This window comes from Chlorella variabilis (assembly GCF_000147415.1).
Source record: "Chlorella variabilis unplaced genomic scaffold CHLNCscaffold_20, whole genome shotgun sequence".
In the NCBI taxonomy this organism is placed as follows: domain Eukaryota; kingdom Viridiplantae; phylum Chlorophyta; class Trebouxiophyceae; order Chlorellales; family Chlorellaceae; genus Chlorella; species Chlorella variabilis.
In genome coordinates this window covers 155337-175830 of record NW_005435068.1, presented here as the reverse complement: position 1 = coordinate 175830, position 20494 = coordinate 155337, and the positions used below count along the sequence as shown (strand labels likewise).

General features: G+C 69.3%; 5 protein-coding genes across 5 annotated transcripts in view; 3 read left to right on the top strand and 2 right to left on the bottom strand.

The window, feature by feature from the left end:
• CHLNCDRAFT_138295 (hypothetical protein) overlaps positions 1 to 8272 on the top strand; it is a gene marked incomplete at both ends in the record, with an annotated part of 10088 nt that extends 1816 nt beyond the window's left edge. The window contains 21 exons of the mRNA XM_005844883.1: positions 246 to 336; positions 572 to 674; positions 1017 to 1779; positions 1976 to 2093; positions 2367 to 2494; positions 2777 to 2888; positions 3117 to 3170; positions 3463 to 3571; positions 3793 to 4313; positions 4534 to 4614; positions 4879 to 4942; positions 5125 to 5199; positions 5420 to 5507; positions 5710 to 5809; positions 6010 to 6140; positions 6381 to 6535; positions 6765 to 6894; positions 7114 to 7281; positions 7483 to 7602; positions 7753 to 7845; positions 8033 to 8272. Coding sequence (XP_005844945.1) covers positions 246 to 336; positions 572 to 674; positions 1017 to 1779; positions 1976 to 2093; positions 2367 to 2494; positions 2777 to 2888; positions 3117 to 3170; positions 3463 to 3571; positions 3793 to 4313; positions 4534 to 4614; positions 4879 to 4942; positions 5125 to 5199; positions 5420 to 5507; positions 5710 to 5809; positions 6010 to 6140; positions 6381 to 6535; positions 6765 to 6894; positions 7114 to 7281; positions 7483 to 7602; positions 7753 to 7845; positions 8033 to 8272 — 3444 coding nt within the window. The remainder of the gene's footprint in view (positions 1 to 245; positions 337 to 571; positions 675 to 1016; positions 1780 to 1975; positions 2094 to 2366; positions 2495 to 2776; positions 2889 to 3116; positions 3171 to 3462; positions 3572 to 3792; positions 4314 to 4533; positions 4615 to 4878; positions 4943 to 5124; positions 5200 to 5419; positions 5508 to 5709; positions 5810 to 6009; positions 6141 to 6380; positions 6536 to 6764; positions 6895 to 7113; positions 7282 to 7482; positions 7603 to 7752; positions 7846 to 8032) is intronic.
• Positions 8273 to 8559: 287 nt separating this feature from the next.
• Positions 8560 to 9769, bottom strand: CHLNCDRAFT_48298 (hypothetical protein). The gene is made up of 3 exons (XM_005844774.1): positions 9617 to 9769; positions 9176 to 9334; positions 8560 to 9004 (listed from the first exon to the last, which is right to left on the bottom strand). Exons 1-3 carry the CDS (start codon positions 9642 to 9644, stop codon positions 8961 to 8963), a joined length of 231 nt encoding a protein of 76 aa, XP_005844836.1. The 5' UTR covers positions 9645 to 9769; the 3' UTR covers positions 8560 to 8960.
• A 164-nt stretch (positions 9770 to 9933) lies between these two features.
• Positions 9934 to 11053, top strand: CHLNCDRAFT_138293 (hypothetical protein; the record flags this gene model as incomplete). The annotated part of the gene is made up of 5 exons (XM_005844882.1): positions 9934 to 9958; positions 10051 to 10155; positions 10347 to 10460; positions 10656 to 10714; positions 10913 to 11053. 5 exons carry the CDS (start codon positions 9934 to 9936, stop codon positions 11051 to 11053), a joined length of 444 nt encoding a protein of 147 aa, XP_005844944.1.
• Positions 11054 to 11555: 502 nt separating this feature from the next.
• Positions 11556 to 12962, bottom strand: CHLNCDRAFT_138292 (hypothetical protein; the record flags this gene model as incomplete). The annotated part of the gene is made up of 3 exons (XM_005844773.1): positions 11556 to 11722; positions 11898 to 12438; positions 12678 to 12962. 3 exons carry the CDS (start codon positions 12960 to 12962, stop codon positions 11556 to 11558), a joined length of 993 nt encoding a protein of 330 aa, XP_005844835.1.
• A 4113-nt stretch (positions 12963 to 17075) lies between these two features.
• Positions 17076 to 19946, top strand: CHLNCDRAFT_138290 (hypothetical protein; the record flags this gene model as incomplete). Its single annotated transcript, XM_005844881.1, has 9 exons — positions 17076 to 17090; positions 17270 to 17325; positions 17459 to 17706; positions 17914 to 18024; positions 18210 to 18423; positions 18578 to 18694; positions 18905 to 19121; positions 19262 to 19589; positions 19735 to 19946. The coding sequence occupies 9 exons, from the start codon at positions 17076 to 17078 to the stop codon at positions 19944 to 19946; spliced, it is 1518 nt and encodes a 505-aa protein (XP_005844943.1).
• Between the last annotated feature and the right edge of the window lie 548 nt (positions 19947 to 20494).

The following is a 20494-nucleotide window of genomic DNA, read 5'->3' as shown; positions in this document are numbered from 1 at the left end:
GCCGCCAGCAGAGGTCGACGTGATCTGCAACGGCCAGCGGGGCACCTTTCTGGTGGACCGTCAGATGATGGTGCGCTTTCTGCGGCTGTACCGCTGTACCACCGTACTTCCGTTGCACCTCCGCAGCTGCCGCCTGGCCGCCCGCGCGGTTCTGCACGCCGTGGTGGGGGCTGTTGTGGCGCCCCGCTCGCCGCCCATGCCCACCGCCAGGCCCCCACGCACACGCGTCCTGCCGCCGCCTGCAGGTCTGCTACTGCTCCCAGTGCCAGGCGCGGGCGGAGCGGGAGGGCTTGCGCCGCATCGTCGTCTCGCCTTCGGAGTTCGAGCGGCACTCGGGTGGGCAGCAGCAGGCGCAGTTGGCGCCGGCTGTCGTCCCGCCTCAAGCCACGGCATGTCCAGCCTCAGGCCGCCGCTCACAGCAATCAGATCTGCCGGCTGCGAAAAGCCGCCGTCGCTGCGCCTCGCTGCTCCTGCTTCCCTGCTGCTCAGCCCTGCGGCCCTCCTGCAGCCAGGGCGCCACAACCAACCAGACGGCCCCGGCGCCTCTGTCCCCTCCCTGCCCCGCCCACAGGCACGGGGCACAGCAAGAAGTGGAAGTACACGATTCGTACCGCAGACAACACGCAGACCATCGGCGCCTGGCTGGCTTCCCAGAAGCTGGACGGCAGGCGCAGGTACAGGGCTGCAGGGTACAGGGCGGGACGTGATGGGCCGCTGGGTGGGATGCGTGTGTGCAGCTGGTGCGGCCTGCTGGCCCGACAGCAGCACATGGCAGGCTGCCGGTGCGGTGCAGCCTGCTGCGGCGACCGAGGGTGTGAGCTGGCAGCGCGTGGAAGCTGCGGCGTGGCGGCTTTGCGGCATGGAGGCGGTCGCCGGCTGCAGGGCAAAGGCCCGGGGAGGTCGCGGAGCGTGCGGAGGAAAGGAGGAAGCTGGAGGGCCACCCCTCTGCCAACTCAGCGCTGTGGCATGGCACTACGTCTCAGCGCCCCGCTGGCGCTTGCCCCCGCCTGCCGCAGGGCTGGGCGCAGCCCCTTTGCCGCCAAGCAGCGCAAGGCAGAGGCAGAGGCGGCGGAGGCGGAGGCGAGCCGGCTGGTGGGGCGGACGCGCAACAAGCGCAAGCCTGGGCAGGGCGCGCGGGGCGTGCTGGCGGGCGGCTTGGAGGAGGGCGAGGATGGGCCTTACGGCGAGGATGAGGATGAGGATGAGGATGAGGAGATGGAGGATGCAGAGGCGGAGCGGTCGAGCGGCGGCGCGGGGGCTGCCGCGCCCGCGGTCTCGCCGCCCGCGCCAAGGAGCGCTCCCGCCCGCGGCCCCGGCGCCGGCCGCCAGCCCGCGGCGGCCGGCGGGCAGCAGGAGGAGGGGCAGGGGCAGCCTCCTGCCAAGAAGCGGCGCGTGCTGCGCTGGATCAGGCGCTCCACCGCCAGTCCTGAGAAAGACGAGGAGGAGGAGGCGGCGGCGGCAGAGGAGGAGCAGGAAGAGGAGGGGCGCAGCCGGTCGCTGGCAGGGCTGCAGGGCCGGGGCGTCAAAGTGGAGGAGCAGGAGTCGGAGGAGGAGGAGGAGGTGGAGTTGGCGGGGCTGCCGCTGCTGCTGCCCATGCAGCGCGCGGCGCGGGCGGCCGAGGCGGCCGCGGCGCGCCTGGCGGCCGCCGCGGCGGCGGGCTCTGCCGTCGGGCCGCGCATGCTGAGCCTGCCGCCGGGTGGGCGCACCGATCCCCGCGGTGGCGGCGGCGGCTGGGAGGCGGCTGGGCTGCGCAGCCCCAGCGGCAAGCCGTGGCTGCAGGTGGGGGCGGGGGCCTGGGGAGCAGTGTGTGCGGGCAGCGCAGCGGGGGTTGGTGTCCTTGGCCGGCTAGACGGCCTCCTGCTTGCCTGCCTGGTGCGCCAACCCATCTCCTGCCTGCCTGCCTGATGTGCCCACTCTTCTACATTTTCTTGCCTGCCTGCCTGCCCGCCTGCCTGCTTGCCTGCCCGCCTGGCAGGTGGACCACAGCCACGCTGCGCACGAGGAGGAGGACGACCACGAGGGCACGGATGTGCGGCTGGGACCGCAGTACCAGGCGGTACCACCCGAGTACCGCGGCCCGCCGCCCGCCCTGGGTGCGCTCGCTTCTTGCGCCTCGCTCGCCGCTGCCTCACCGCCGCCGCTGCTTCTGCTGCCTACCTCTGCCACTGATGCGTGTCCCCACCCCACCACAACCCACCACACTGCACCCACACCCGCCTGCCTGCCTGCCCGCCTGCCTGCCTGACGTGCCCGCCTGCCTGCCTGACGTGCCCGCCTGACTGCCTGACTGCCTGCCTGACATACCTGCCCACCTGCCCACCTGCCTGCCCGCCCGCCCGCCTGCCTGCCTGCCCGCCTGCCCGCAGGGCCCAGCGCAGAGGCACAGGAGCCGCTGGCGGCGCTGCCGGGCCCTCCCGAGGCGGAGGCACTCGCCCTGGCTGCTGGCTTTGAGAAGGACCAAGCGCAGGCGCTGCCGCGGGACGCCACCGCCGACGTCTGGCTACGGGAGGGTGGGTCTTCCGGGGGTTGGGGCGGGAGGGCTGGGAGGGCTGGGGCTGGGCTGCGGGTGGCGGGGTGGGAGGCAGGAGCAGAGGCTGTCGCGGAGCAGAGGCTGAGCGGAGGCGGTGGCAGGGCAGGGGCGCAGCAGGGCAAGGGCGCATTGGAACGGCAGCACCAGGCAGGGCCACCCCGCATACCCCTCTAGGAGCACCCCCCTACTGTACGACTCCCCTCACTGTGTGTGCCTCTGCCCCTCCCCTGGCACCCCCTGCCGCAGTTGCGGACCACGTTCGGGCGACGGGTCACGGGGCGGCAGCAGCGCCAGCGCAAGCAGTCGCGCTGGCTGCAGGAGACTTTTGACCCCAACGCAGGCGAGTGTGACACCCAGTGTTGGGGTGCCTGACCCACGCCGCCCCTGCCCCACCCCTATCCCCTCTCTCGTCCACCCCCCGCCTTGTCGCCCCCCCCCCCCGCCCCAGCCGTGCTGCCCCTCCCCCACCTGCCACATCTGCCAAAGCAGCGCAGCGCGTGTGGTGGTGTGCCAGGACCGCCGGCGTACCAAACCTTGCTGCCTGGCCTGACGCCGACTTGTGCTGCCTGTACTGCCTGTACCGCAGTGCTGGGGGGCAAGGCCCTGGTGGAGCGCCAGTTTGGCGAGGATGATGCCAGAGGTGAGGGTGTCGGTTTTATTGGTAGTATGTGTGTGTATGTGTGTGGGAGTGAGGGTGTGTTTCTGTGGGTGGCCGTGGTGCACGGGGATGTGGTGTCGTGGTGTGTGAAGGGGCAGAGAGGCAAGGGGGAGAGAGAGGGGGCTGCGCTGGCAGCCTCTGTGCTGTCTCCAGGTGCCTCCTAAGCCCGTGTGTATGCCGGCAGCCGGCACCGTTGCGCCATGCTGCGCCATGCCGACCGCGCCTGCCTGCCCGCCTGCCCTACCTGCTCTCCCCCTCCTCCCCCTGCCTGCAGATCGCTTCATGCTGGGACGCCGCTCCTCCGCCCAGTTGGCGGGCGGAGGCATGGTGGGCGGCGCGCGCCTGGCGGCCGAGCTGGAGGCGGCGGTGGCCACCGGCGCTGCGTGAGTGCGCCCGCAGCGCCGCGCCGCGCCCGGCTGCCTGCCTGCCTGCCTGCTGCTTGTTTACCTTCCCCTGCCCCGACGGCATCTCCCGCCTGCTGCTGTGGCTGCTGCTGCTGCTGGCACCGCCGCTGCTGCTGCCTGCCTGCTGTTTCACCCCTGCTCCCCTCCGCCTGCCCCTGCCCTTGCCCCTGGTCCCGCCCCTGGTCCTGCCTGTCCTGCAGGCGGGACGCCTCCACTTGGTTTGTGGAGCGCTACTCTGATGGCAGCCTAGGGCTGGAGGTGCGGGTGGCCCTGGGAGGCGTCACCTTTGCCGGCAGCTTGGTGCCCGTGGCGGGCGGGGTGGTGCCTCGCCGCGGCACCGCCGCCGCCGCCGCGCCGCTGTCGTCTGGCGGCGGCGGCCGGGGCGAGGCTGGCTACCCGTCTGGGCTGGGCGAGGGCGGCCTGCTGCCTGCTGCCAGCGGCGCGAGCTCCGAGAACCGGCAGGACACGCCGGCGGCCACAGGGGCGCTGTCGCTGGCGGCCGGCGGCACGGTACCGGCGGCGCACCGCGGTACCGGCGGTACCACCGCCGCCGGCCTGGCGGCCGCCCAGTCCTCCCACCAGCTGCACCAGGAGGGCGAGTCGCGGCCAGCGGCAGAGGCGGACGGGCGCCGCGCGGCGGCGGAGCTGCGGTTCCAGCGCTTGGAGGTGGAGGGGGCGCCTGCGGGCACGAAATGCGCGCTGTGCCGAGGCGACGAGACGGGTGAATCGCCCGGGCGCCGCGCCTCTTTGTGCCGTGCCGCACCACGCCTGCCTGCCGCGGTCTGTCTGTGCACCTGCCTCGCCGTGTGGCAGCGCAGACCCCCACCCCTGCCTGCCTGCCTGCCGGGGGTGGCTCCCGCCTGCTGCCCTGTGGCTGGAGGACTCATTTGCGCACCCCCTGCCCCCATGCCTGCCAACCACCCGCCCACTCCTTCCGCCAGACGACATCCCTGAGGCTCACCGCGGGCTGGGAGGGCGCAGCCAGGTCGGTCTGGGCCCCATGATACTCGCGCGTACCACTGGTGAGAGGGGCCCGCCTGCAGAGCAGCCTGAGGAGTGGTGCTGGTGGCGGCCACGCCGCTGCTGCCGCTCCTCGGGTGGTGGTGAGGGCCCTCCTTTCCCGGGCTTGGCAGCTGCTGCGGGCGGCGGCGGCAGGGCCGCTGCCGACGCATTGTTTTGTGCGCTGGGTAGCAGGCCAGGCTTGAGGGGTGCCAGTTCCTCTGGAACCTCCGGTCCTGCTAAGTGTCAGCGCACCCCCTCCCCCCCCAATGCCGCCCATGCTGCAGCCGTGGCTCACGCTTGGCTGCATGACCAGTGCGCCCGCTGGAGCCCCGAAGTCTATGACCCCGAGTGAGCGCCTTGGGGTGGTGGTGGTGGTGTGTGGTTTATGCTGTGTGTGGCATGCAGGTGGTGGCGGCGGCGGGGTTTGACAGCGCAGGAGGCCGCTGCAAGAAGGCCGCTGCAGTGCAACCTCTCTGCCACCACCAGCACGACACCTTCACCCGCCTGCCCGGCGCCTGCCTGCCCCGCAGGGGCAATAACCGGCTGGAGGGGATGCGGGACGCGGTGCGCCGCGGCCGCATGCTGCGCTGCAAGTACTGCGGAGAGTGAGTGGCGGTCATCCTTGATTCCAATGGCCTGGAGCCGAGGGCTGCGCGGGGCGTCCATGCCACTGCCTGCTTGCTTGCTTGCTTGCTCGCTTTTCTGTGTGTCTGTTGGTTGGTCGAGTCGGCGCCTCTCTGCCCCAGCCTCGCTCCCAGCAAGCTCCAGCCCTCCTGCCCCAACCGCCACCCTCTGTGCTGGCGCTCTTGCTGCCCCGCCGTGCAGGAAGGGCGCCACCCTGGGTTGCTTCAAGCGCACCTGCCGCGCCTCCTACCACCTGGCCTGCGCCCGCAAGTACAACTGCCTGCTGCAGGTGGGCCGGCAGCTGTGGGCTGCGTTGTGTGCACAGATTAATCTGCACCGCGCCGAGCTGCGCTGTGCTGACTACCCACCAGCCGGCGTGCTGCAGCGTGGGGAGGCTCGCAGCCTGGCCTATTGCTAGGCGGACAGCCCTGGCACCGCTTTGCCCGGTACTGATGTACTGATGTACCGTTGTACCGCCACCTGTACCGCAGGTGGAGCCCTACCTGGTGGCCTGCCCCGAGCATGTGGACCACCTGCCCGCACCCTTCAACGTCCACCGCCCGCCGCGAGGCAAGCGCCCCCACGCCGGCTGTCGGCCGTGCTGCCGACGGTTGCCTCTGGCAGAGCTTGCCGGCATGCAGCGGCACTGGCCGCCGGGGGTCTGTCCAGCGCATGGGCTGGCTGGTGCTGGCATTGGAGGCTGGCTTGCTCCCCGCGAGTCGCTCCCCTTGCCTGGCTGCCTGGCTGAGCTTCGCTGCGCTGCTGCCTTGTGTTTTTGCTCGTGCGTGCAGGCGGCGGCACCGGGCGTGGGCGCGGCCGCGGCGGTCGCGGCCGCGGCGGCCGCCACGGCGGCGGCGGCGCGGCGGGGAGCGACAGCGAGGACGGCGGCGGCGAGAACGAGTCTGCGGACGACGAGGATGAGGTGTGTGTGTGTGTGTGTTTGGCTGCTTGCGTAGCGAGGGGCTCAAGGGTGGAGGAGAACAGGAGCGGAGGAAAGGAGGAGCTTGGCAACGTATGTGGTGTTGCACCATCTGACGCGCGCGGTGTGCGAGGGCGGACCGGGGGTGGCTGTGCTGCCGGGGGCAGCCTGTGTTCCCCTCCCTCCTTCCTTTGCTGTGCTCACTCCAGAGCGGCCCCGTGCCGGCTGTGCCCTCCCGCTCAGGAGCTGGAGATCATGGCGGTGGCGACTGAGGCGGATGGTGGCAGGGGCAGCCAGGCGGCCGCGTCCCATGCAGCCCTGGAGGGCCGGCAGCGCCAGGGCCGGCACCGGCTGGCGGAGGAAGGGGCTACGGGGGGCACCCAGGAGCTGCTGGCGCAGTGAGTCGGCGGCTGCCGCTGCGTGCTGCGGCTGCGGGGCCAGCAGGAAGGCCAGCCCTGCCAGCAGCTGCACCGTGGGCAGCCGGCAGCTGTCCAAAGTGCTGCTCTGGGTCGTCCCCGCCGCTGCCTGCGTGTCCACCTCTGAATCACCGAATGCCGGCTGCTTGTTAGGGTTCGAATACCAAAACTAATATGAATGCCACGCCTTCCCCTCTCCCCCCTCCTGTAGGCTGAGCGCCTTTGCCAGCCGGCTGGACGAGCACCAGCAGCAGCTGCAGCCCGCCGCGGCCGGCGCCGCCGCCGCGCTGCCCGTGCCCGCCAGGGTGGTGCAGGCGCCGCCGGCAGACGGCTTCCCGCTGGTGGGCCCCTGCACTCACAAATGCACAGTGTGGCGCTGCCGGCTGCTGGCTGCTGGCTGCCGCTTGCTGCTGCGCGGCTGTGCGCCGACATACACAGCCGTCCTGTGCGGGGTGCCCACACATGTTTGCTGCCGCCGCCACCACATGCGCACCCTGCCTTCACAACGCGCACCCCAGGCGCGCATGCGCTCACACACGCATCGCCGCGCCCTGCTGCAGCCCGCCAGCGCGCTGGGCGGCGGCGGCGGCGGCACGCCGTGGAGCCGGGAGCGGATCGTGGAGGCGGCGCTGCTGCGCGCTGAGCTGGCGGCTGAGCAGGCGCAGCGCACGCCGCTGCTGGTGGTCAACCTGGAGGGAGGCCACTTCCGCTTCCGCTGCTTCCACTCGGTGCGCTGCCGGCTGGTGGTGGTGGTGGTGGTGGTGGTGGTGCTGCTGCCACCTGCCTACGTCCCCCCTCCGTCCCTCTGGTTGTGTGCGTGTGTTTCGGGCCTGTTCCCTCTGTTGAGGAGGCGCGCCGTTCCGCCGTGGCCTTGCCACGCACCCTCTCAATCGGAATCCCGCGCCGTGGCCGGCCGTTGGCTGTTGCAGGCGGAGGCGGTGACTCCCGCGGTGCAGGCGGACGCTGATGCCATCCTGGTGCTGCAAGGCTCGCTGGTGCCGGCGGCAGCGGGCTGGCCACGCACCCACGCCTTCCCAGAGCTGCCCCCCGTGCGTGCTGCTGCTGGGACCCCGCGCTTGGACAGCCAGCTCTTGGTTCGGCCCTGCGCAGCGCTGCTGGCTGTGCCGGCTCCCTGCCGCGTCCGCTGCTTGCCCCTCCCACACCCCACCTGCCTCCACCCCCGCCCGCCGCCGCCGCAGCCCCGCCAGGTGTCTGCCTTCACCGCGCTGCTGCTGCGGGAGCAGTGGGAGCAGCTGTCGCCCGAGGAGCGGCGACACAGCAAGCAGCTGCACGTGGGTTGGCCGGCTGGCCTGCTGTGTGGTGGTGCGGGGTCACACCTTGCTGCCGCCACCGTCGGTTGAGGGGTGGCTGCTGGGTGTTCGGTCCGTACGTGCACTGGTGCACTCGCCCCACTCTTCACAGCTCCCTAGCTGATGTTCTTGCCCCTTTCTCCCCACCTCTCCCCCACCTGCTTTGCAGGACCTGCTGCTTCAGGCGCAGGCCAGCGAGCAAGGGGCGGAGCTGCCCAGCCAGCCTGCTCAGGCAGGCGGCGGACCTGCGGCCGCCAGACCGGTGGCAGTGGCAGCTTCAGCGGCGGCGGAGGCGCAGCAGCAGCAGGCGCTGGCAGGAGGGGCGGGCGGCCAGGTGGCCTCGCTGGTGGGTCTCCTCACCGAGGCTAGCCGCCTGCAGCAGCAGCAGCAGCAGCGGGGGATGCCGTAGGCAGCGCGTGGGCCTGGCCGTCGCAGGCGGTTGCGCTTGCATGAAGTGAAGGGCCGCAGCCCAGTTGCACCGAGATGCTGCTTGTTGCAAGTTTTTGCATTCACCCATGGGAGCAGTGCCAAAGGCAATGGCAAAGAGGCGCTGGCAAGGGCAGCGCCAGCGGGCTGGAGCGCTGCGTGGCAACGTGATTGATGCATGGCTGTCTGCCAGCTGCTGAACAGTTTCAGCAGCACATAACACAGGTGCTGTGAAGCCTGCAAAGCCTCCATCCACCCACACACTCCCAAGAGCTGCAACGGTTACACCACCGGCAGTGGCCAGGGGGCCTCAGCGGCTGGATATTTGTGTGTAGTGGATGCAGCAGCAGTGCGGTGTGATTTGTGGTGAGGGGCAGTGCCAAAACGGAGCTGACTAGAAAGAGAGGGAGAGAGGAGCAGGTAGCAAAAGATGGGGCGAGGGGGTGAGGGCAACTGGTGGCCGTTGCCGCTGCAACAGCGCCGGGCAGCCAACAGGCGCGCAGGGCGTCAGCCCTGTGCCGCGCCCGCTGCTGCGCCCGCCGCCGTTTGACCCAGTGCCGTTCAGGCCCAGGGGCCAGACGCTCTGTGCTGCTGCCGCCAGCAGCTCCAGCAACCGCTGAGGCCAGCCAGGTTTGCGGCTGGGGTCTACTTTGCGCCGGCAGCCGCCCCCCTCACGATAGTTTGCCAGCCGTTCCTTCAGTGGTGTCGGTGATGACTGCAGGCGGCGAGCCGCAGGCGGGACAGGCAGGCGGTCAGGGGCTGTGCCTCGCGGCAGCGGTACACGACACCATCCCCCAACGCTGTCAGTTACAGCACCAGCCGCGCCCCCGGCACCGAGCCGCGGCAGGCCCGTCCAAACACGCGCGCCCGCCCCAGGCGGCCTCACCCTGCTTCTGTGGCACGCCGTCCTTCCACAGGGACTGGCGGAAGTAGATGATCTCGCGCGCCTTGGCCTTGGCCTTGACCGGCTCCTTGAGCGCGGCACGCACCATGTCGGCGCACAAGTTGGAGTACTTGAGGTACGTCATCCCCGCCACGCGCCAGTCTGCGGCGGCAGGGAAGCAGCAGCGCGCCGCAGGGGTGAGTGGGGAGGCGCTGGGCAAGCGCGTGGACTCGGCAGGCAGGCAGGGAGGGGCGAGGAGACGTGGGTGGGTAGGCGGCGCCCGCCCTGCCCCGCCCCGCCCCGGCGCCACGGCTCAGCGGGCCGACCCGCGGGCTGCGGCGCGTGCCGGGTGCTGGGGAGGTTGCCGAGGGGCGGGCAGCGGGGAGGGCAGCAGCAGGCAGGGGAAGAGAGGGCAGAGGGTAGCATCTCGGCGGCTGGGCTCACAGGCGGAGGCCGCTGCGGACGACGACATGGCTGCTGCTGCTGCTACAGAGCCGCGCCCGGGCTCTCAAGCCTGCCAGGCGCCTGCTGCCAGCGGTGCCCAGGCGATGCCGTGCTGCAGCTCCCCTGCGTCCAGGCGGCGGCTTCCACTGTCTGTGATCGCGGTGGTTGGCGTCGATGGGCGTGCGGGCAGCCCCTTTGGGGCTTGGGTTCTGCATCTGGCTTCTTTCCAGGGGCCTCGGCGCCTCCTCTGGGCCTCCCCAGCCTTCCCCAGCATCTTTTCTGTTGCCCTGCAATCCACGTCCGCCCAGACAAGCACAATGGCACGCTCCAGGAGCCGCTCAGGTGGGTGTGCGGGTGCTGGGCAGACCCCTTGGCAGCCTACACGCGGCGTCCGCCCTCCCAGTCCGACACCCCGCCTCGCCTGCCCCCTGCAGCCCCCCGCCCGGCGCCCCGCCCCGCTAGCCGCCCGCAGTCGCAGGGCTTCCAGACTCAGGCCCGCCAGGCGCCTCCCCAGTCGCCACCGCCAATGCCGCACCACGGTGAGGCTGGCGGGGCGTCCAGGGGGCGAGCACGCGTGCAGGGAGCCCGTGGAGATGCCACCACCGCTGCCGCTGCCGCCACCGCACCACCACGTTGGCTCCCAGCGCCAGGCCCTAGCCACACAGGTGGCCTGGAGCCTGCGCGACAGCAGCTGAACTCGCCCTTGCCGCACCCTCCTGCCTGCCTGCAGCTCCCCCGCCGCCGGCCATGCCGCAGCAGGGCGGCGGCATGATGGCGGGCCTGGGCGGCATGGTGGCGCAGGGCATGGCGCTGGGCACAGGCAGCGCGCTGGCGCACCGGGCAGGTGAGCGCGCAAGCTGGAGCGCTGCACGAATACATCCGACGAGCAGGGCACGAGCTGCTGGCGGTTGGCCGGGCCGCCCCGGCCGAGCGCCGGCTGCTCAGGTTTCCATTTCAGTTGCTGCGGGTTGCTGGGGTTGATTGGTGTCCCTGCTGTTGATTGGTGGCCCTGCTGCTGGCTGTCCCTCCTCCTTTGCAGTGGACTCTGTCCTGGGCAGCCGCCACCCCGAGCCGCAGGCAGCCACCGAGGCAGCGCAGGTGAGGCGCATGCGCCGCAAAGGGGCGCCACCAGCTGTCAGCGCAGCATCCCTGCCTTGGGAGAACAGGCGAAGGGCTGGCCCAGCGGCCACTCTGGCGCAGGCTGCCTCACCTGTGCTGGAGAGCATGCCGCCACGCATCCCTGTCACCCGCTGGCTTGATCCCCCCTCCCCTCCTCCCTCCCTCCACCCCTGCCAGGAGATTGTGCGGGAGCAGCAGCCGTGCGCGGACCAGGCCAAGGCCTTTGCCGACTGCATGAGCTGGGCGCAGGGCGACATGGGCGCCTGCCAGCAGTACTTTGACAACATGCAGGCCTGCCGCCGCGCCGTGCAGCAGTGAGGGCGGACGCGAGGCAGCTTGGGCGGCGCCGCAGAGCAGGAGAGCGTCCTGACGTTGGCGCCGTCGGCTGGTCCGGCTTTCATTCCCAGTTCGCTCTCCCTCAGCACGGCCTGGCGGGTGCATGCGGGCGGCCTGACGGCCGCTCTGCCCCCCAGCCTCCCCGCCTCGTCCTGCTGAGCGAGCACTGCCTGTTGATCCCTCCCAAACCAGATGCCTCCTCAGCCGCTTCCCCACCCTTTCAGCGCACCTGCTGTCGCCGCGGGCGCCCCTCCCCGCCAGCAGGAATTCAGGCCTCCCCTCAGAGGATGTTTTGCACCACACGAGCCCGCAGCTTGCCTGTTTTGAATGTAACGCGCAGTTTTGTACACGGCAGTTTTTTGTACAGAAGGGCTAGGGGATGGGAACAGGGGGGGAGGCAAGCGAGGCGCCAGACCCGTGCAGTGCCACCTTGGCAGTGCACCACCCCACAAGACTCCCGGAGGAGGCGCCTCCACCCCCCCTCTCACCGCCGGCAGTAGACGGCGTGCAGCGAGGTGCCCGCCAGTGCCGCCTCCTGCTCCACCACCACGCTGCTGAAGCGGGCCTGGCGGCGCAGGAGGGCCACCACCTCCTCCAGATCCGCAGCATGCACCTCCAGCGCCGCCTGCCGCACCAGCGGCCAGTGGCAGCCTGCGGGCGGGGCAGACGGCGGCGGGAGGCAGGCAGGCAGGCAGGCGGTGTGTGTGCATGCAGCAGTGGTGCGGCAGGGGGCGGCTGCCGGGCCGCACTACCATCCAACCGCAGTCGGCAGGCAGCCGCGGGCAGGCCCCGCGTGCCTCCCCGGCTCCCCCACGCTATGCCTCACCTTCCACGCCCCGCAGCACCTCCAGCTCTGCCCGCTCCACATCCACCTTGAGCAGGTCCACGGCGGCCAGCCGGTGCTGCCGGATGAGCTGCGACACGCTGACCAGCGGGCACGCCAGCCGCTGCGCGCCGCTCAGCATACGTGCCACGGCGAGGCGCCAGGCGGCGGCGTACGCCCAGCGCGGCGCCGCGGAGCGCAGCCAGCGGCCCAGGGCGGCGGTGGTTGGGTCCAGGCCTGCCGCCGTGGAGGCGCCGCGGGAGCTCAGTGCCTGGTCCAGAAAGGCTCCCATGTCGGCTTCCACATCCCCCTCCGCCGGCCGCATGCTGCTCCAGCCCGCGGCGCGCGGGTAGAAGGTGAAGGTGGCGCTGGGCTGCTGCCCGCTGCCCACACCCACGTTGAGCGCAAGGATGGGGGCGGCCCCCGCGTCGCCGCGCGCGGCCGGGCCTTGCCGCTGCCGCCGCCACCAGCTCCGGTGGGCGGCCACGTTGTGTGCCAGGCAGTCAAAGGTGGCAGGCATGGGCTCACAGGAGATGACCAGGCCCTGCACAGAGAGCGGGGGTGGCATCGGGATGTGAGGGAGGAGGTGTGGGCTCGCAGCATCTCGAGAAACGCAGAAGAGAAGGGCGTGCGCCTGCAGGAGCGGCCCCGCGGCCCGGCACAGGCAGAGTCGGGAGATGGTAGGCAGCCCGCCGCCGCCACGCTTCCCAGTGCACAGCCGCAGCCGGGTGGACGTGACACAAACAACAGCGACAGCGACAAGCAAGGCAGCAGGCGGCGCACCCCAGGCCCCAGCTCCTGCGCAGCCCGCAGGCTGAAGAGGCCGATGTTGGCGCCGACGTCGAGCACCACGCCACCGGGCGGCAGCTGGATGCCGTGCCGCAGGTACACACAGCCGCCCGAACCGTGCCGCTGGTAGATCTCTTGATCCAGGAAGGCCACGTCCCGCTTGCTCACGCAGCGCACAAGCAGGCCGTTGGAAAGGCGGGCGGTCTGGGGCGCAGGGCTCGGCGTGGCCGCGGCGGTGGCGGCACGGCCACCCAGGAGCGCGCGGCAGGGCGCCGGCATTGCGTGCCTCCTGGCAAGGTCGCTGTTGTCCCTGGCTGCGTTAGTGTTTGTGAGCTGAGGAGCGGGGAGCACCAATGGGCTGAGCAAGGGCAGAGGTGGGCTTCAAGCGCAACAAAGGCTTGAAGGCTCATATCAAAACAAAGATGACGCAGATCGCGTGCGTGATGAGTCTGCAAGCCCTCTTATTGGCTGCATTTTGGCACAGCGTGCGCGACGTGCTGCCGCCGCCATTCCCGCCCTCCCTCACTCAGGTAGGCTGGATGTCTTGCATTCTCCCCTCGCCAGAGTTGATTTTGCACACCAATGCTCGTAGATTCAATGAATTCGTCTACAATGTCCCGACCACCCCCCTGCATGCTGCTCATAACGCTTGTTCGATGCTGCAGAGCCGCAGCCCCTATGGGCCAGCCGCAGGCCCCTGCCGCAGGCTTGATGCGCCCCTTAAATGCAGTTGTGTTGTTCTGATTATCAGCAAGAATGTATCCATTGGAAAAGCTACAAGCTCGGTCGCAGTCAATATGATGTGTGGAGGAAGCATCTGGCGGTCATGCGCCAGAAGCAAGCGCGGGCAGAGGCAGAGCAACATGTGTATGCTCCCTTTCCGGGAAGGCGGGCAGCAGTTCTTAAAAGTGCAGTTCGATACACCAAAAAATAGAGAATAGAAGAAGTGGAAGGCATGGGTAGTGGTCAGTGGGGCTCCTCAGGTGAGGATGCGGGCGATGCCAGCCCGGAGGGCAAAGCACCACTGGCAGTCATCATCTCCAGCCTGCAGCAGCATGACACAGGGCAGCGCTCTCAGCAGGCACCCTTGCGAAAGGCCAGGAGCCTGCTGCCGTCCGTGTGACTTGAAAGCATGAGCAGCGGCCAAGCTGCGCGCGGGCAGGCTCCCACCGTGGAGGTCCACTACGGCTGTAGTGGGCGGCGTCTGGGCTGGTAAGACCTTCTCTGCTGCCGTGAAGCGAGGGTAAGTGACCACAAACACCAGCCTGTGCGGGTGGGGTGGGGGGGGGGTGGGGGGGGGGCAGGCGGGCGGGGCAGGAGGGGCAAAGGTCATGGGTGCGTGAGAGCGAGGGGCGGAGGAGCGACCGGCTCCACACGAGGCGCGGTGTCGCTGCCCGGCTCAGCCGGGTGGCGGCGGTCAACACCCTGGAAACGCTGCCGCATGGCCTCATGGGCGGCCTGTGGGGTATCCAACGCTGCCGACTCACTTGTCTCCAGGCTTCGTGTGCACCCGCCCAGTACACTTCTTGCCCTAACAAGAGGTGCCAGCGATGGCCTGGTTGGCGACCCCCTGAAAATCACACACTGCAAGGATGCAAGGGGTGCCAGGTGGTGATTGCTCACCTGCTGCTGAAACGCTGGACAGGCATGTAAGCGCACGCAGGCACGCAGTGGGGCCAAAATTGAAGCAGGAGAAGCTGGCAGCTCACTCACACCAGCTTCAAGCTATTCCAGCAGCCAGCGCACTCGCGCCCCGCAGCACTACCGCCGCACCTGTCTTCTCCAGCCACGGCGGGCAGACCTTCTCCTCCACCGCCTTAGGCAGCACCATGGCCAGCAGCGGCACCTTGGAGCTCACATTCCACCTGGCGTGCCTGAGGCCTGCGGCAGGCAGCAGTACCAACGGCAGCAGGATCGGCAGGCAGCAGTACCAGCGGCGGCAGGATCGCAAGCACAGCAGGTAGCCGGCAGTCGTGGCGGCAGCAGCAGGTGGCGAGGCTCACCGTCCAGGCTCCACAGCACCTCCCGGTATGTGGCAGCCACCGCCTTGGGGTAGAGCAGGTAGCCTGGCTGCCCCATGGGTATCGCCCCGCCGCACTGAATCACCGCGCTGTGGTTGCCGCTGCGGTTGTGGCACTTCTCCGCTGCAGCGAGTAGCATTGGGGGCAAGCAGGTTCAGTGGGGGCGTGCGGGAGGCAGGCGGCGTGGCGGTGGCGGCAAGCACAGCCCTGGCCGGGCAGCGGCACCCACCAGTGATTTTGACGGTGTACTGAAAGGGCGGCTTGGCTGCCACGCACGGCTGGCTGGCATTGAACAAGCAATCCTCGTTGCCGGTGGCGTTTAGCCGCTTGATGATGCCAGGGTTCTGCGGCAGGCAGAAAGCGGCAACGGCGGCAGGCCATCGAGACGAGGCGGCACCGAGCATGCTGCTGCCCCGGCCCCAGCAGCCTGCCCTGCAGCGCACGCGGGATTGCGGGCGCTGGGCTGCCAGCGCACCAGCCGCGGCCGCCGGCCGGACAAGGCGCCCACCTGCGTCCAGATGTCTCGAGACGAGATCTCCCACTGCATGTCCGGGGTGTGGTGGAAGCGCAGGGTGCACGACCTCCGCGGCGGCTTGACCACGCAGCTGGCATCGGGGCGCATCCCGTCTGGCAGCGGGCTGCCATCCGGCAGGTCCCCATCGCCGTAGACCGAAAAGTAGGCGGCCGAGTAGCCCCAGGTGTTGTGCACGGTGTACTGCCGACGCGTACTGCACACGTCGTCCTTGCCTGCTGCATCTACACGCACGCCGGGGGCGGCCAGGCAGAGCAGGGCGGCGCCGGGGCGCGGGTAAGAGGGCCGCCGCAAGCAAGCACGCGTGAAGGCAGAGCAGCATGCGCCTCTGGGGCAGGGCCGCACAGCAGGGAGCCAAGCGGGCATGGCATCAGCATCAGCCATCGCTGCAGCCTGCATCGGCGTGCGTCAGGCTGCTCTCTGGCGGCACTCACGGATTCTCGAGCTGAACATGAAAGGCACATTGGCTCTGCAGCAGCAACAGACCAGGCAGGCAGCGGCAGATTGGGACAGCGCGGTTGCAGTGTGTTGCTGCTGGTTACAGAAAGGCTGTGGTGGCTGGCCAGCGATGTGATGGACGCCCAGCCTGGGCCTGAGGCCGGCTGGGGAGCAAGGCGTGCATCGCTCACCCCAGCGTGAAGCCGAGTTCATACACATCTTGCCCCAGCGCATCCTGCGTCTGCCAAGCGCACGTCTCCACGTCTGCAGCAGCAGCAGCAGCAGCAGCAGGTGCAGGCAGCATCCGAGGATTCGGCGAATGTTTCGAGGACTCGGCGAATGGGGAGAGCGCTGAGCAGGCGGGCAGGCACGGCGTGCCGCTGGCGGCGCCGCCCTCGGCCGCATGCCGGCTGCACGCACCCGTGTCGCCGTGCCAGTGCTGGGCCTTGGTGGCCAGGCAGGCCTTGCGGCTGGCCTGGGCCTCGCACAGGCGGCAGTGCCCGCGCCGCTCCTCATCCAACCGCTGGTCATCACAGCCCGTGATGAGCCGGTGCTTGAGCAGGTGCAGGTCGGTCTGGGGCACAAAAGGCACAATGATCATGCCTGACCAGCTGCAAACAACAGGATGGGTGTGCCGGTAAGTGGATGGGTGGGATGGCTGGGTCGCGGCGGGGCGGCAGCCAGCGTTCAGCGCATGTGCTTGCAGAGGGGGCACTTAAGGGCGGCGGCGGCGGCGGCGGCAGCGGCGGCGGGGAGGGGTCACACGCCCCACTGAGGCCGCAGGGGGTGCTGTTGCCCTGCGCGCTCCACACTCACTGGCAGTGCGGTTTGAACGCCTGGCAGGTGCTGAAGGAGGCGAGAACCAGCGCCATCGTCACGAGGGAGGCGCCTGGGGTGCAGCGGGGCGGCCGCCCCATGGCTGCCTCCAAATTACTGATTCAGGTCGACAGGCGCTGCGTGGAGCGGCGGCAGGCTGAAAGACGCTTTTCACTTAGGTGTGTGTGTCCCGTCCGGAACACTTGACGTGATTTTCGTTCGTAATGGTGCACATCGGGACGCTCGTTCTCTTCTGTGGTTAGCTCTCTCCAACAGCTGCAAGGCAAACGATTGAGCCAGCAAGGGCGGCACCCCCACGCCCTGCGCCCCAGCGCCTCAAGGCACTTTGCCTCCTCCCCAGCCCGCGCCTGCTTTGCACCCCGCCATCGCGCCGGTGGTGCCACGGCTATTCATGGAGCGGCGGGCAGCCAGCGCGGGAAGGGCGCTAGTGCAGCTCGTAAGCCTCCTTCTGGCGGCGCAGCTTTGCGGGGCCGCCCGCCAGCATCTGACGGGGAGGAAGAAGACGATATCAGGTGAGCGCGGCGAGGGCCTGCAGCGTGGTCATTCCCGAGTATCCGGACGATGATGGCGGCCGCACAAGTGCCCCCCCACTCCCCTCCCTCCAAACGCTTTGAACGCGCTCCTCTGGGGGGCCTGCAAGCGACTACAAGCCCCCGCCGGCTTGCCCTTCGTCCCGCGTAGACCCGCCTCCCCCGCCAGCGTTGACACCGTCTCCCTTTTCCAGCTTGACACCGCCTCCCTTTTCCCACAACCTGCAGGCCAAGCGGTTCTCTTGGCGCATGATTACCACCCAGGAACCCCATCTCGCAAGTGAGTCTGCAACTAGGCCCTGGCCAGCCCGGCCTCAGCGCCACCACTGCCGCCGCTGCCGCCGCTGCGGTGTGCGCCGCTCAACCGTCGCCGCAGGCTGCCGACCATGACCCGCCCACATGTCCGCGTCTCTGCAGGGCGCTGCTGCTGCACACCGATGCGGGGGAGCGGGTGCACGTGGTGAGGGAAGAGGAGCACAATGCCTTCCACGGCATGCGCACAGGCATGCGGCTCAACGTGACGGGGCTGTGGCTGAGCCGCGGCCCTGGCGGCGTGCGTGCCGCGGGCGCCTCCTCCCTGCCGCACGCCCTCTCCTCCTTCTGCTTCTACGGCTCGTCCCTTGACATAGTCAGCCAAGGCCCGGTCGGCAAGCCCAAGCTGGAGGGTAAGCCGGCCCGGCCCGCACGGGGACCCTCACCTGATATCGCCACCCTGGCGGCATCCGCCCTCCACACCCTGCCTGCCATGCCGCTGCTCCTGCAACATGCCGCACATGGCGTGCGTGTGCAGCCAGCGTGCTCTTTTTTTCAGGTCAACTTGCTGCCCGTGTCTGAGCTGTGTCCATATGCTGCGCCGCCTGCTGGTGCTGCAGGCGGCCTGGTCCAGGTGGCGGCTGCCAGCGGCGACGGCTTTGTGCAGTCGGCGGCGGTGCTCAACAGCAACCCGCTGATCGTCAAGGACGTCAAAACGCTCATCATCCCAAGTGCGCACCTGCAATGCAGCTGCCCCGTCCATTGGGCGGCAGAGCAGCGGACCTTACCAGCCGCATGGCAGGCTGCATGCATCCTCGTCAGCTCACTTGGCACCATATGGCTGGTGCTGCGCCTCTGTCGGCACATCACGCGTCTGCAATGCCAGCCCTGCGCCCATAATGCCGCTGCCCTGCAGTTGTGGGCGTCAACGCTGCCGGCGCCTCCTGCTTCAACACCGCCCTGCCCAAGTTCAACGCCAGCCATGTCAGGCGGGCGGTGTTTGCGGAGATGAACCCCAGGGGGCCCACCGTGGGCGGCACCTTCAACAGGTGCTCCCTGGGCAAGAGCCGGCTGACGACCCAGAACAGCCTGGTGGCGGACACAGTGAAGCTGCCCTGCGCCGGAACCACGTGAGTGCCCAGGGGACAGTGTATCGTGCAGGGAGAGCGGCCGCGCCGCTGCCGATGGCGCTGCCGCCCAGCAGCTTCGCCTGCCTGCTGCCCTTCCCGGCGGCCATGCCCCCTCGCCCTGCTCACCACTGGGCTGCTGCTGCCGCTGCCGCAGCAACGACATCCCGTGGTCCTTCTCCAAGTGCGATTTCGACGACTTCAACGGCTGGGCCGACGCGGCGGATGCTGAGCTGGCCAAGCGCGGCGTGGACCTTTCCAAGTACTTTTACAAGTGAGCTGCAGGCGGCCCTGGGCCTGCGGGTGGAGGCACGCCTGCGGTGGGCAGACTGGATCAGTCGCATGTGCCGCACTGCGGCGTGGCAGAGAGCCTGACCCGCAGGGAAGGCGCTGTCATGCCTGCCACCCACCAGGCTCGCCGCTGTGTGCCAGACCCCCCCACACACACTCACACACACGTGCACCCCCCGGCCCTGCGCCGCAGGGTCTACCTCATCCCGCCTGGCTCCTGCCCCTTTGTGGGCCTCGGCTATGTGGGCTGCGACGGCAGCTACCCCTGCCGCAGCTGGATCGGCGGCGACTTCTGGACGACGCCGGAGGCAATCACCCACGAGCTGGGGCACAACCTGTTCCTGGCGCACGCCGGCACGTGGAAGCCAGACGGCAGCTTTGACGAGTATGGAGACCAGACGGGGGCCATGGTGAGTGCTGGCGCCATGGCTGGCTGCTTCTGCTTCTGCGAGTACGTGGGCGCGACGGCAGTGCTTGTTGCCTGGTGTCGCACGCCGGGGCCGCAGCGGCTTCTTGTGGCCCACCCGCCCTGGCCTGACTGCCGCTGCAGGGCTACTGCTGCGAGCCGCGCTGCTTCAACACGCCGCAGAGCTGGCAGATGGGCTGGCTGTCGGTGCAGCACTTTGACGCCAGCAACCTGCGGGCGGGGCAGACGGTGGAGACGACGCTGGCCAGCCAGGCCACGTCCGTGCTCAGCGGCGTGCGCATCAAGCCCACCTGGCTCAGCGGCGGGGAGCCAATCTTCATGAGCCTGCGCACGCGGGCCGGCGGCGACGCGTTGCTGTCTGCCGCCGCTGCCAACAAGGTGCACATCCACACCTCCCCCATCGAGCACTCCTTCGACTCGCAGCTGACAACCTGGCATGCGGCTCTGGCAGGTGAGTGGGAGGGGCGTGCTTCGTGCCCCTGGCCTCGCGTCCTGGAATCGAGGCGGCTGCCAGGGCAGCGGTGCTGGGGCACCTCTGTTTTCTCACTCCATCAGCTGACCCCCATGATTGTGCCCACGGCCGCTGCTGCGTGCAGTCAACCAGTCTTGGGAGAATGCGGCCGCGGGGGTGGTGCTGCGGCTGAAGGCGCTGAAAGCCGGCCGCGCGGCTGTCAGCATCTGCCGCAAGGGGCCCGGCGGCAAGGAGACCCTGGAGACGTGTTCAAAGGGAATAGACAATGATTGCAACGGCAAGGCGGGGCCCAAGGACCCAGCATGCTGGCCACTGCTGAAGCGGCTGACTGGCTAGCTGCCGCCGGGTAGAGAGCAGCGCAGTCGCTCACCATCCGCGACTGCCTGCCTGCTTGCACTTCCCTACCAGCTGTCCCTCCCTCTGCAACCAGTTTTCTTCCTGCAGCATCCCACTTGGTGCTCTGCGTCTATCTTGTCTCCCCTGGGGGCGAGCCTGCCGCTCCATCCCTCGACATGATTTGATTTCCTGTACTTTTCACCCTCGCTGCTTTTGCGGCCGCACCTCGTCCCCCATCTTCCATCAAAACTGATCAGCAGGGACCCTCCTGGCTCCTCCTGGAGGCCGTGGTTACTCACCCCGCCTGTCTTCTTTTCACGACATCGACATCGCTGAATTCTTCTCCTTGCTGCCGTCCAGCAGCGTGCCTCCCTTCAAGGCAAGTTCCTGCCCTTGCACCCTGCCTTCATTGCTGCGATATTGCTTGCGAGCCTCATCTTTTCTTCAACACCGCCAGAATCCCTTCCAAAGTTCTTCCTCTCTTCTTTTACCTCAACCGTCATCTAATACCGCAATGTAACTCTCCTACCCCACAGCAGCACAGGCGC